The following is a 15,264-nucleotide window of genomic DNA, read 5'->3' as shown; positions in this document are numbered from 1 at the left end:
TATCGGCAATTTATCTCAGTTTAAGTTAGATTGAGCCTATTGTTTTCCTCATAGCATGTAGATTAGCTTTATTAAGGGAAAGATGCTTTGTTATAGAGAGGGAAGTTAAGTGATGTCTTAAGCATAGATTGAGAAGAGGGAAAGATGGAGACTCTTCAGCCCTCCTTCTAAGAGTATAAGAGTACTCCATAAGATGAGGTCACAATGTACTAGGAAATGTTAAAGGGGTACAATGCAGAAAGGGAAGTAGGAATTTGCTAAAGATAAACTTAGGCTTTTTTGGAAATTTTTGCCTTACAACAGTCATAATCCCAGTAAAAGTTAAGATAATTCTCCTCTTTTCTTCCTTCTCTTTCTTCAACCATGTGGCCACCTTCTCCTAAAGAATGGGGACCCAGACAACATTAAGAATTAAACAAGCTGTTGTGGGCTAGCATTTTAACTTATCTGCAAGCATTGTTCCTCAAACTTATCATGAACTCCTCATCTTTTTCTGAAACCATCCCTTCTCCCCACTCCCAGTTCTATTAATGCCATCACCATTTTCCATGTAATGCTGGTTTTAAATTTCTATATCATCTTTATTCTTTCCTCTTTCTTAGCTCCATATCTAACCAATCCCCAGATTCTGTTAGTACCTACAGAATATCTTTCACATGGCTTCCCTCTTCACTATACTCACTACCATCGTCCTAGCTCAGGCCCCCATGCCTTTTCACCTGAATTACTGTAATCGTTTCTTAACCATTCTCTTTTTCTCACATCTTTTCTGGATCCATTCTAATCTATTTTATATGTCACTGAGCAATTAGTGTTCCTCATGTGCTGGTAAGATCATGCAACTCTGCTACTCAAAACCTTTTTAATATTTACTTATTGCCTGTCAAATAAAGTCCAAACTCCTTAGTTTGACTTCTAATCATCTGCTTCCAGACATAATGATGAGGATGAGGATGGTGATGATAATGATGATGATAACAATGATGACTAACATTATAAAATAGAGCACTTTGAAGTTTCCAAATCACTTTAGAAGTCATAAAGGCAAACCATTTAGGAGGAACTACTTTAGGTCCTCTGGACGCAGGGAACATTCATAAATCATAGGATCTTAATATTTTTCCCAGGGCTTAGCACAGTGTCTTGCATAGGGTAGGTACATGAGAAATGTTTATTGACTTTATAACTAAAGAAGCTGAGGACCAGGAATGTTAAGTGACTTACCAAAATACTGATACATAGAATGCTTATTAAAAGACAGAAATGTTGGCTCCCTGTCAAGAAAAAAAAATGATCAAAAAGGACTACCTTTCAATGTGTACCAGAGACCTCACAGACATTTTTTAATGTCTTTCTATGTAGAAGGCACCACCGTAGTGGAAGGGTGATATACTCAAAGGCTATGCCAGCACAGTGTAAAGTTTTGCACATCCTACAAAACTAAATATGTTTTAAGTACAGACCCAATAATGGAGTATGAACTGACATAGCTAAATTCATAGAGGCTCATCACCAGTAGATTAATCATCTGGTGATTTTTTTCCTTAACTATAGCAATTCTTAAAGGATCTTCTGCTAAGGACTGGAGGCATTGCAATCAGCATTCTTGGAGGGAATAATAACATTCACAATTTCAAGAATCCTTGACATATAGGTGAGAAATACATTAAAAAGTGCCATGAGAACACTTGGGTAAGATATCACTAGCAAGGGGGAATCAGGGAAGATTGTGTTGAGAAGGCAACATCTAAGGACCTTGAAGGATGGGCATGAATTTACAGTTGAAAGTGGTAGAGGAAGGCGTATTCCAGATTTTATATAGAATAGTGTGTGTGTTCGTCCTTCGTTGCTGAATATGACCATGCCATCAGAGAAATAATGGCATGACTTGCACTTGATTTTGTTTTGAGTGAGGGAGGGCTGTGCAGGTCACCAGTCTCACTTCTCCTCCAGAGCCATCTGGATCCAGTGACCAGATATTCATCAAGATGACCGGAGATGACCCAGGACAAGGAAATTGGGGTTAAGTGACTTGCCCAAGGTCACACAGCTAGTGAACAGAGAATAGTATGAGAAAAGACAAGAAGGAAGGAAAACATGGCCTATGTTTGGGAGATTGTGGTTAATTTAGCTTGACTGGAACACAGAGCCTGTGAGAGAAGAGTGGTAGTGCATGGCATGATAGTATACTAGAAAGGCAGGGCCAGAGTCACATTATGGATGGGGAGGAGTCACTTATTCTGAACTGAGGAGTTCAGACTTTATTTGTTAAGCAATAGGAGGCAGTGAAAAGTTCTTAGGCAATCAGATCCTATGACTCTGGTAGCAATATGTAGGATGATTTGGAAGGGGGAGGGGGGGTGGAAAATAGGGTGGAGGAGAGCAAAGGAACTTAGCTTGGTCTGTTATCTGGTAGCTTCAAATGAAGGATTGTGATTCCTTTTAGCAGACTCTTCACTTGATATTCTGAGCTCCGTTTCTGCCCACCATCGTTATGGCTCTGGATGTAATCCATTTGAAATATATTCTGGAGGCAGAATTCTCAGGATTTGGGAACGCATCAGATATGGAATCTAGTAAGAAGGTATCAAAAATGGCCAAGCATGAGGCCAAGCAAAGTAGAATCTTTTGCTGTTTTTGTCTTAGTATAATCAAGAAGTGTAATGACTCTATTTGAATGCGTTTAAAGAAGATCTTCCTAAAATTTCTGAAGTAAGTTAAATTTAGCTTAGGTATTCCTAAATTTCCATTTTTCAGCCTTCTTCCTTTTCTCTTTCCCCCTTTTAATTCAAGGAAATAAATATTTATTGCGTGTACAAGATACTATACTAGATACAAAGTAAAAAAGATTGTCATTGTACTGGGTCAATGTGATTTATTGTTGCACAGGAATAATGCAAAGTAGATTTTTTTAAAAAGAAAGGAAACACTCAGACAAAGCATTCTAAGAAACTTGGAGGACGGAGAGGACCTTCCTGTGAACTGAAGGAATCATGGAAGGCTCCTGGAAAGGAGTAGAAGCTGAGCTAAACTTTGAAGAAAGTGAAAGGTTTCAAAAATCATAGATGAAGGGGGAGTACATTCCAAGCATGAACGGAAGGGAGGGGAAACGAGTCAAGTTCATTTTAGCCAGAATATAGACTGCATGAATGGAAATATTATGAAATAAGACTAGAAAGGCAGGTTGAAATCAGATTGTAGAGTGTCCTGAATGCCAGACCAAGGAATGTGTACTCCATTTTAGAAACAAAAAAAGTTACTGGAAATTTCCCAGCTATGTTGGAGCTAGTATTCAGGAGATTTCAGAGCTCTGATTAAACCAATGACCAATCCTTTCTTCAGAGGACTGATGAGTAAGCATGCCACCCACCAGTTGGCAGAGAGGTGACAGACTAGAGGTGCAGAACAAGATACACAATTTCAGATGTGCCCAATGTACTGATTTGTTTTGTTACAATGGATGGCTTCAGTGAGGGAGGAAAAGGAGAGGGCAGTAGTGAGAAGAGATAGAGATTCAGGAAAAAAAGCACATTTATTAATATAAGGAAGATAACTCCTAAAGTTCTCAGTTTCTTATTTAAAATTCTTTTCTGTTAATCTCTGTATATTGAAATGTTTGTGTTTGCTGGTGATTGTAACATGCAAAACAAAAAAGCATTAAAACAAAATTATTTTGGTAGTCATGAGATGAATGGATCATAAAGAAATATTAGTCAAATAAGATGCCAGGGTGATGATCCAAGAGGGTACCAGGACAATTCAGATAAAAGTGGGCAAGGGCCTGACATAAAGACTAGTAGTGGAAGTGAGGAGAAGGCAGAAGAGTACAGGAAATGTTGTGAAAGTGGAATCAGTAGGACTTAGCATCCACAAACACATGGAGATGAGGCAAAGATGGCTGGGGCTTTTTGAATTTGTGTGGTTGGGAAGATGGCTTGGTGCCATCAACAGAAATAAGGAAGTTGGGAGGAGGGGCATAGATTTACATTGAGATTTGGAGTTGGAAGTGTTTAGTAAATGTTGAGGACAGTATATGAACCCAGGTCTCTCTGACTCTCAATTCTACATTGCATCCACTGAGCCAGAGGGAACCATTGCAAGACATCAGTATCTGTATACTCTCAAGTGGGACAGGGTAGACTGGGAGATGTTGTCTCATTGTCAGTAGTGTCTTTCAGCATGTTACCAGTCCATTGTATGCCTTTTTATTAAGTGCACCATAACTCCAGATTTTCTGGAATGAATTGAAACAGGGTACATTTTGATCTTTTTTTTCTGTTTCAGGTTTTTATTAGTTGGATTATAATTCTAACATGGTTCCTGAAATTTGTATTAAAAACATGTCCTTTTTCCTCACCTTGGACTTCAGAGATTTCTGATAGAATCTGGCAAAGGAAATAAAAGCTGATAACAGAAAAAAAAAATTTTGAGTCCTAAATCTTTTGTTAGTTTTAAAATTTATTTATTTTGCTTTAGGTTTCAAAATTCACTTTTTATATGATTCTGAGTTGCAAATCTTTCCTTTCCTCTCCCCTTTCCCCTCCCCAAGACAGCACGCAATCTGATATAAGATATACATGCATGTACAATCATATTAAACATATTTTCATATTAGTCATGTGGTAAAGGTAGAATTAAAACAAAAGGGAAATACCACGAAAAAGAAAAAGAGAGAGAAAATTATATTCTTCAATCCACATTCAGACTCCATAGTTATGAGTCTTTTGGGATTGTCTTAGATCATTGCATTGCTGAAAAAAGCTAAGTCTAAGTCCATCAAAGTTGATCATTGCACAATGTTGCTGTTACTGTGTACAATGTTCTCCTGGTTCTGTTCACTTCACTCAGCATCAGTTCGTATAAGTCTTCCCAGGTTTTTCTGAAATCTGCCTGCTCATCATTTCTTATAGAACAATAGTATTCCATTACATTCACATACCACAACTTGTTTATCCATTTCTCAACTGATGGATATCCTCTCAATTTCCAATTCTTGACCACCATAAAAAAATCTGCTAAAAAAAATTTTTATACATGTGAGTTCTTTTCCCTTTTTTACAATCTCTTTGGGATACAGACCTAGTAGTGGTATTGTTGTGTCAAAAGGTATGTACAGTTTTATAGTCCCTCGGGCACAGTTTCAAATTACTCTCCAGAATAGTTGGATCAGTTCACAACTCCACCAACAATGTATTATTGCTCCAATTTTCCCACATCTTTTACAACATTTATCACTTTCCTGTTTTGTCATGTTAGTCAATCTGATAGGTGTGAGGTAGTATCTCAGAGTTGTTTTAACTTGCATTTCTCTAATCAATAGTGATTTAGAGCATTTTTTTTCATATGACTATAGTTAGCTTTAATTTCTTCATCTGAAAACTTCCCATTTATATCCTTTGACCATTTATGAATTGGGGAATGACTTGACCTCTTATAAGTTTGACTCAGTTCTCTATATATTTTAGAAATGAGGCCTTTTTTTTAGAGACACTGGCTATAAAAACTGTTTCCCAACTTTCTGCTTCCCTTCTAATCTTGGTTGCGTTGACCTTGTTTGTGCAAAACCTTTTTAATTTAGTGTAATCAAAATTATCCACTTTGTATTTCATAACAATCTTTATCTCAGTTTTTGTCATAAATTCTTCCTTTCTCCATAGATCTGACAAGTAAACTATCCCTTGTTCTCCTAATTTGTTTATGGTATCAATTTTTATGTTTAAATCTTGTATGCCTTTTGACTTTATCTTGGTATATGGTACAAAATATTGGTCACTACTACTTTTTGCCATATTATTGTCCAGTAGCTCTTGTTAAATAGTGAGTTCTTATAACTCACAGAAGCTTTGGGTTTATCAAACAGTAGACCATTATAGCCACTGACTACTGTATCTTGTGTACCTAACCTATTCCACTACTCCACCCCTCTGTTTCTCAGCCAGTACCAGAGAGTTTTAATGATGGCTGCTTTACAATGTAGTTTTAGATCTGGTTGGCTAGACAACCTTCCCTTGCATTTCTTTTCATTAATTCCCTTGATATTCTTGACTTTTTGTTCTTCCAGATGAATTTTATTATTATTTTTTCCAGCTCTATAAAATATTTTTGATCGTTTTGGTCTTTTTTTATGTCCAATGTATGTGTATCATTAGATATTAGGAATGCTTCTTACAGGTGACATGTTGTTGGCTGACGTATTTTAATCTCTTCAATAACTGCTTTTCAGGTTGCCCTCTATTTAGGTTTGGATTTGTACTCTCTCAGACCTCTCTGGTCCTGATAAATAGTCAGAAAACAAATTAATTTGCATCAAGGTATTATTCAGATCTAAAACTAGGAAATTTTCCTAGACAAATTTTTCAAACTGCTTTAAGGCAAGTGGCACATCTGCATATCCTCAGCTGGGGATGGGGAAGAACAGAGATCCTAGGAAACTGATAGCACAAGACAAATGTTTGGGTGTCTCTGCTTGTAAAGGTGGTAAAGAAGAGGATTTCAGTATCTCTTCTATTTTAATTAATTGATCTTACTAACCTGAGACTAGTCGATTATTTTTTTTCTGTACTGAAAACACCTAGCATCCTCTAAATTTGGCATCCTGAAGGAAAGGAATGATCATCTTGCCTAAATTTGGAAATTAATCTGGTTTAATTCTGAACCAGAATAAGATAAATCAGGAATTATTTAATAAAATAAATAAAAATATAATACAATATAAATAATGTTAATTTGTGGGTTTCTAATTCAAAATGCAGCCCACAGTCCAATCAATAAACATTATGCCATGAACTCTGTTAAGTACTGGGGATACAAAAAAGAGGCAAAAGATGGCCATTACCCTCAAGGAACTTACATTCAAATTGGAATAAAAACATGTCAACAAATATCTACAAAGAAAGCTATGTGCAGAATAAATAGAAAATAATTAACAAATAGAAGATAGTAGAATTAAGAAGGGCTGAGGAAAACATCCTATAGAAGGAGGGATTTAGTTGGGACTTAAAGGGAGCCACAGAGATCAGTAGTTGGAGCAGAGAAGGAAAAGCACTCCAGGCATGGGAGACAGAAAATGCCTGAGTCAAGAGATAAAGGTATCATGCTCATGGAACTATCAGAAAACTAGTGTCACTGGATCAAAGAATAGATGTGGCAGAATAAAGTGCAAGAAGACTGGAAAGGTAAGGGGGAATTAAGTTATAAGGGACTTTGAATACCAAACCCAGCATTTTGCATTTGATCCTAAAGAAGATAAGTAGTCATTTGAATTTATTGAGCAGGAAATGGTATGATGGAACTTTTAGTTTGAGAAAATCCCTTTAGTCATGGAATAGAGGATGGATTGCAGTGGGAAGACACTTGAGACAGGTAGACTCACCAGCAGGCTACTTCATCAACCCACTTGCAAGGTATTATGTGTCTGTATTAAAGTCTTAGCAGAGTCAAAGGAGAAAAGGGGTAATATTCAAGAGGTGTTATACTGATGAAGTCATCAGGCCTTGACAACAAATTTGATGTGAGAGGGTGAGAGATAGTAAGGAATTCAGAATGACACCTAGGTTGCAAGTCTGAAGGACTAGGAGGATGGTGTTGTCCTGCACAATAATAGGGAAGGTTTAGGGGGAAAGTCAATGAGTTCTGCTTTGGACATATTGAGTTTAAGATCTCTGTTGGACATCTAGTTTGAGGTGTCTGAAAAGCAGCTAGAGATTGGAGATTGGGGGTCAATAGAGAATTTTTGAGAAACAGCATATAGACAGTAATTAAATCCATGGGAACTAATGAGATCATCAAGTGAAGAAGCATAGAAGGAGAAGAGGATCAAGGTCAAAAGCCTGAGGGACACATTGTTAGGGGTGTGATCTGGAGGAGGATTCAGGAAGAGACAGAGAAGGAATGGTCAGAGAGGTAGGAGAAGAAGCAGGAGAGAGTGGTGACTCAAAACCTAAAGAGAAGAGATAATCAAGGAGGAAAGAGTGACCATTAGTGTCAAAGGCTGCAGAGAGGTCAAGGAGAATGAGGATTGAGAAAAGACCATTGAATTTGGCAATTAAGAGATGATTGTTAACTTTGGAGAAATAATTCTGGGAGAATGATAAAGTCAGAATCCAAATTATAATGGGTCAAGAAGAGAGTGAGAGGAGAGAAAGTGTAGATGGCCTTTTCTGAGGAGTTTAGCTACAAAAGGCAGAAGAAATATAGGATGATGGTATGGATGGAACAAGTAAAGACTTTTTTCAGGATGGGAGGGGTATGGTCACATTTGTAGACATTAAGGAATGAGTCAGAAGAGAGAGTAAGAGTGAAAATAAGTGAAATAGATGACAAAGGGAACATTCTGTGGGAAAAGATGGATGAAATGGGATCAGTGAACATGTAGAAGGGTTAGCCTTGGTAAGGAGTAAGGCCACTTCATCATGTGAAACAGGTGAAGGAGAAGAAAGGCAAAGAGTGACAGGAGATGAGGACAAAGGGGGAAGAGGGAGCTCATGGTGAAAGGCCTCATTTTTTTCTGTAACATAAATCAAAGTAAGATTCTCAGCTGGGCTAAGGGAGGGGAAGGGAAGCAAACCATAGGAAAATTGAGGAGGGATGAAAAGGTTTGGAAGAGCCACTTTGGAGAGTGAGACAGTGATAAAGGGATTATAATTGGATCGCCTAGCAGCAGTGAGGGCCCAGTTGAGATTATATAATGTAAATCTGTAGTGGACCTAGTCAAAACAGTAGCAAGATTTTCTGCATCTTCATTCAGCAGTATGTATGTAGCTGAGGAGGTGATGAATAGTAGGCTTGACTGGACTTATCATGATATGATAAGGGGGCTAGAGATCAAGAGAAGAGGATCCATTTCTATTTGTATTTGACACCTCAAAACCTATATGTAAATCATGACAAGCAGCCAGCCAATAAGCATTTTTTTTCCACCTGCTGTGTGCCTGGCCTCAAGGAGCTCACAATCACCTAGTCATAAAGCTGACCCTCATTCTAGGAACCACCTAAGGTATCAGTTTTTAGAAAGATTATTTTCTAAGTTTTCCAGAGGATAAATTGCTTAAGAGAGAAACTGAAAGCATGAAGGACTATTAAGTGGTCGTAACAATACAGGGGAAAGATGACAAGGGCCTGAACTAGTAAAATAACCATGAATGTAAAAAAAAATTAAATAGGGGAGATTGTGAAAGTTAAATAACAAAATCTTGATAAGTGATTATTATGGGCTGAGGAAGAGGGAGATAAAATGGATGGTGGAAGGTGGTACTATAAACAAAAATAGAAAGCTTGGAGCTGTGTTAGTGACTTGAGGGAGAAAGATTATGAGTTTCATTTAAATACGTCAGATGTAAGATACCAAGAGAATATCAGAAGGAAATATCAAGATGCAGACAGGATTAATAGAAAGACAGTGGCAAACATTTAGTGTTTTTTCACAGCTCTGAGGGAGGTTAGCTACAAGTGTCATTAGGCGCCTTCAGGAAACTGAGGTTCTTGCCCCTAATCACACATTGAGTAATAGTTTAAAATGGGATTAGAACCCAAGTTTCTTGATTCCAGATTTAGTAGAGGGGGCCTTTCTGAGAACCCTACCCTTGCACAGACCTTCTCTCCAGTATATTAGAACCAGTTCTGAATTTGATAGAGAACAAATCTGACCCAATATGGCAATTCTTACATTAATTTACCCAAAGAGCTCCAGAAAATATTAAAGTTAAGAGCCATTGGAAAGAGTGGGTGATAACACTACAAATCTTTTAAAAAAAGAGGGATACCCAAACTTATCCTACCAACACTGGAAACACTGCATTCTCCCCCCATTGCCTGCAGAGGTCAATTTGTAGCTCATGACCCCTACTCGAACTAAGATCGGAAGGGGAACGAAACCCAAAAGAAATAGGTCGGACCAGCCAGATGCCAGGGGTCGTTTGCCTGCCCTGGACCGTCAAGGACTGAGTAAGAAAGGGAGGCCAAAGCAGCAGCCCTTGCGCCTTCTCTCAGGACAGTGTCCTGGAGGCACAGGTCGTGTTAACGACCCCCACCAGGCTTTCTCCCCACGCCTGTCCCCCCACCCGACTGGTCAAACAGCTGGAGGGTGCGCACGGGTGGCACTGCGGGACAGTGTCGGGCGCGGAAAGCGCTGCGCCAGAGGTGCCCTCGGAGACGACTTAGGGGAAGCCCAGAGAGTGGGACGGGGATGACAAGAAGAACGACGCGGAGTTTGCAAAGTGGCGCAGAAGCTGCACAAGCCGGGGCGGCGGCGGCGGCTGCAGCCAGAGAGGAGGTGGGGTGGGGTGGGGGAGCCAGAGGGAGAGGGAGAAAACCGCCTCTAGATAGTTGAGCGAGGGAGAAGGGGGGGAAACGCTCCGAGTTCCGCTTCCTGAAAGGCGGGTGGGTCGAGAGGCTCCGCCGGGCGGGAGGCGCGACCGCCTCCTCTCCAGCTGCGCGCTCCAGCGGTGCCCGAGGCGCGGACGCTCCGAGGGGCTCCATGGCCGGAGAGCGGACCCGCAGGTTCACGCGCAGCCTGCTCAGACCCGGCGGGGCGGCCGAGCTCCGGCACAGCGCGGCGTCGGCGGCCGCCCTGGCTGTCAGCAGCCGGCAGCAGCAGCAGCGGGTAAGTGCAGGGCACCGGGCGCCCGGGAGAGCGCGCGGGTGCGTGTGCCTGTGCTTGTGCCTGAGCCTGCCAGGGGGTGTGCGCGGGAGTGTGGGGGTGCGCGCGGGAGTGTGGGGGGGTGTGTGGGACTGTGGGGGTGCGCGCTCCTCCGCTGCGGCTCCCTGCTCGCCCCTTCCCCCGAGGGAGGGGGTCCGCGGATCCACGCGCGGCTCTGAGTCCCCCTTTCCTGCGTAGAGTCACCCAACGCCGCCAGACCCAGGGGTGTGCGCCTCGGGGAGAGGGACTGTCAAGGAGCATCAGGTTCATTAGAGAGGACCTGGGGGCTCCTAGGGATCCCAAGGCCGCCCCGCTTTACCTCTAGCCTCCATCCCCACCGCTGGCCAGGTGCCTGGAACAGCTGTTGTGGCTTGGGGACAGAGTCCAAGACGTCCCTAAATTAATTCATTCATCATTATCTCTACATTTGTATGCATATGGGGAAAGAGCATGTGACACCCAGAGAAAAGGGTGACAGGCAAGGGGAAAGTAGGGGGCCACTGAGTCTCCCGTGGTTTCCACTAGTTCCAGAACTCAGCTCCCATCCCCCCCACTTTTCCAGCTACTTCCTTATTGAAATGCCCCCCAAGTGTTGGGTGATTTCCGAGGGAAATCCCTTAGGAGAATAGCCAGGGGCTCAGGCCAGATATCTGAAATTAGCCACCGAATCCCTTCTGTGCATTTGCCTAGTTCCAGGAGGGCCCTTAGAGAAGCGGCTGCAAAATCTTTGTGGGAAAGGCAGGGAAATGATCAGGGAAACAGACTTTAAGCTTACCAAGAAGGACATGCCAGGCCAGGCCATTTCAGACTCAAACGCTCTTGGCCAGCTTCTCCTTCAGCCAGACTCTCTCTTGGTTGCTCATTTTGTTTTTCTTTTCAAATATGACAGGAAATATCAGTAGGAATTAAATGGCTTCTTTTAAAGTGTCAAATAAAGTGTTACTCTTTGCCATTCACCAGAGTGAATGGGGCCAAGATCTCCCTGGGCCAATTTCCCAGAGCCAGAAGTTTTCTCTAAAGCTGGAGGTCACAAAGTTGAACAGAAGGGAAGCCAATTATCTGGCAGGGGGAGGAAACTGAGCTGGCACCACATCTCCAAAGTGGGTGGTGGGCATTTGGATTAGAACAAAAATTGGCAGCCAGGGGGTTCTCTGCTTGAATTGCTATGGCTGCAATTCTGCAGTTAACCAGAAGTGATTCAACTGTTTGCCACACACCCCTTGTGTCAAGGAACAGCACGTGGTCCTGATATTAGGATGCACATTTTCAGTGAAAGAAATGTGAATTGTAAGAAAAGAAAAACAGAATATTCCCTTGAGCACAAGAATAAAATAGTAAATAAAGCTAGGGGTAAGAAAGACCCCTCAAAAATGTTTTTCATCAATATTTGTGATGTTACCCAATAGCATTAGTTTTATAACTTTCATCTGATTTATTATTGATTCCTCTCTGGTTTCCTACATGTTTTTTTTCTTTTTCTTCTTAAACAAAATCATAGAATCCTAAAATTTTGCAGCTGGAACTCATCCTTTCATGCTGTAATTAAGGAAGCTAAGGCCCCCCAAAAGAGATTAGAATCTGACTCATTAATTAACAACAGTGAAAATGCTTCTGAGGATCCCACTGATATTGATCTTTTAGTTTTAGTTTTGTTTTTGTTTTGTAAGTTTCAGTATTGTGCATCGGCCAACACAGTAATTAATATGTGTGTATATAATATTTATATATGTTACTTAATACAAATTTATTCTATTTGCACCACATTGTAAATTACATTAAATTTTATGTGTGAATATTTTATATATAATATATGTAATGTGCATTTAATTTTATGACACCAGAGAACTCCCCCATGCACTTTTTCTCAAGAGTACACACAGTATACTTCATCTCCTTTCTCACCTCCCCAAAAGAATTTGAGATCCTATAGTATTCTATCAAAATGTGGGTGTGCCCACATCGGAGAAGATGCTTCCCTCATAGAGCAAAGCAGAATTGAAATCGCTCAAATAAAAAAACAAAACAAAACAAAAACAAAATATGCAAATTTAGAGAATCTGTCCCAAATGTTCACATGGACTATTTGTGCCCAACCTGTGATAGAACATTCTGAGCTTGTATTGGTCTGATCAGCCACAGTTGGGTACACTCAGATCCTCTGAGGTCCCCTTTGAGAATTAAGAACAACCAACCAACCAACCATCAAAATGAATAAGATCAGTAGGGGAAGGAAAGAGGGAGGAATGAACCGACAGACACAGACAGACAGCTTGGTACATTGGGAAGAGAGCTGGATTTTGAGTCAGAGAACCTGGTTCAAATCCAGTCTCTACCGCTTACTGGGTGTCTTTAGGGAAAGCACTCTACTTCTCTGGGCTTCTCTAAAATGAGGGTTTGGACTGCATGACCTCTAAGGGTTGTAACAACTCTAAATCTGCCACTCGTTTCTGACCTCTGGGAGAGGGTATCTATGTTAAAGTCAAAGTAAAGGAGGGGGAGGGGAGAACAACATTAAGTCAACCATGATCCTAATCCCTTCTTACTTCAGCACCCTGGCCAACAATCCTGCCCTAGACTTTGCCAATTTATTTCACATGTTTCTACTCTTCAAGATAGGTGTAGCTTTGGAGGGAAAAAAAAAGACAGCAAAGAGAGGTCAGTTATGCTTTTCCATCAAGTGGAAAGAACACTGACTCTAATTACTACTGTGTAACAGAGCCAGACCTTTTGGGAGCTTTGCTTTCTGTGACTATAGATCTGATCATGTCACTCTCCTGTTCTAAGCCTTTCTACAACTTTCTATAGCTATTGAATGAAATCTGAATTCCTTAGCTGGCTGGCCCTTCAGAACCTTCTGCATTCTGTCTCTAACTTAACCTTTTCAGCCCCATCTCACTTTGCCCTCCTGTATATATTCTTCAGTACTGCTAACATGGACTACTCGATCTCCCCCAAACATATCTCATTAGATGTTGCTCAAGGGTCTGTGCTCTCCTGTATTCTTTGCTTCTGACTGGAGTTTATAGCCTTCAGTACTTGTACTTATGACCTCCGTGGCACCAGGCACTAAATGACAAATTCTCCAAGAAGAAATCTAAGTGAGTCCCAAATTCAAGTTTTGTGGTTCTACTTGGAAGATTGGGACTGTGTGAATTCAATTTAGAGACTTCACACACTTACACATTATAGTTTCTCTTTTTTCTTTCTATTTGCTGTTCAGTTCACTAGCAAGCATTGATTAGGTACCAAAAGTTTGAAAGGTGTGGTTCTGGGTACTGGGGATGATTCAAAGTTTAGATGAGAATGGTCCCTGTCTTCATGAAACTTCTGTTTAGAATTCTCAAAGAATTAGTGATTATGAAAAAAAAAAAAGAATTAAATGAAAGAATCAATCATTGACAGGAGTGGAATGGAGGCATCACCAATTGAGAAAACATTAGAGAAGCCTGAAAATGGTCTTTCTTGCCTTAAATCTCTTCCATTACCCTGATGGGTTGCTGGTTCTCTGAAATTCCTATTATTAGCATCACTAATTAGTTTGGCTGAAAGATGAAAGCATACCCTGGAGACCACCATTAAAATACAGTTGGTCAAAGCCCTGTGGCCTTATATCTCTTTTATTTGCTCAAGTTAATTTGTCGGATTATTTGACTAATACCTTGGGGCTGAGATATAGAAAAGATAATTTTAATTGGGCATCGACAGAACCTTGGATGGTGAAGGGTAGGTAGCATGAAGGCACTGAACAAGGAAAGCAACAAAATAGATGAGTTTATGGGGTTGGGTGCCTAGGAAATAGAAGAAGAAGAGAAGACATACTATTGATAATAATCTTCATTTACTTAACAGTTTTGCGAAAGGATAGCACTTAGGCAGTAACTAGATGGATAGAATTGGAATGAGGAACACCTGAGTTTGAATCCTGCCATATTTACTTATTGGCTATATGACTGTTCAAGTCATTTAACTTCTCAACCTCAGTTTCCTCATCTGTAAAATGGGGATAACCTTACAGGGTTAGGGGGAGGATCAAATGAGGTAAGCCACATAAACAACTTTGTAAACCATAGCTATATAAATGCTAGCTAGCCATTATTTCTTTTGTAATACCCTACTGGATAGACAGAGCTAAACTAAGCAGTTCCCAAAGATACTTGTTTCTCTGACAAAGAGTAAACTCATTTTAAAAAATCCGATGTACACCACTAACACCTTTCAAAATTTCCCAGAATGTGGAGTGTTCTATAGCATGTAACCTTTTCACAAAGAAACTCAAGTCCTCTCTTTCTTGTTGTTCATATATTTGCAGTGTGCCTGTATAGTACAAAAGTTCTGAAATAATTAGAAATGTTTTCTTAAGTGATATCCCCAGGACTTGTATTATTCTGATTGAATTGATATACTGCTTGGCTTTATGCAGAAACAAAGTAGATAATTGCCCTGTGTGGCATGATTTAAGGTCTTGGCAGAAAGAATCCCCCACTAGCTGAAAGTCCTCATTTCACTCTCTTCAAATGCCTGAAAAGTCCACAAATTAGGAATTTATTTTTGGTTAAAAAGGTCCTCTTTTAAAATGCAAATACCTTTGGCTAGATTAAGGCTCTGAGTCATTCTGCTTTAGTATGAAT

The 15,264-nt window shown here is 40.4% G+C and overlaps 1 protein-coding gene across 1 annotated transcript in view; it reads left to right on the top strand.

Moving 5' to 3' along the window:
* The first annotated feature begins 10,394 nt into the window (after window positions 1-10,394).
* The window catches only part of DOCK10 (dedicator of cytokinesis 10), a 358,984-nt gene continuing 354,114 nt past the window's right edge, over window positions 10,395-15,264 (top strand). The window contains exon 1 of the mRNA XM_072617984.1: window positions 10,395-10,600. Coding sequence (XP_072474085.1) covers window positions 10,475-10,600 — 126 coding nt within the window. The 5' untranslated portion in view covers window positions 10,395-10,474. The remainder of the gene's footprint in view (window positions 10,601-15,264) is intronic.

The sequence above is a fragment of the Notamacropus eugenii genome, chromosome 6 (genome assembly GCF_028372415.1).
Source record: "Notamacropus eugenii isolate mMacEug1 chromosome 6, mMacEug1.pri_v2, whole genome shotgun sequence".
NCBI classification, from domain to species: domain Eukaryota; kingdom Metazoa; phylum Chordata; class Mammalia; order Diprotodontia; family Macropodidae; genus Notamacropus; species Notamacropus eugenii.
Note: the sequence above shows the minus strand (reverse complement) of the source record. Positions and strands in the feature narration are given on the sequence as shown.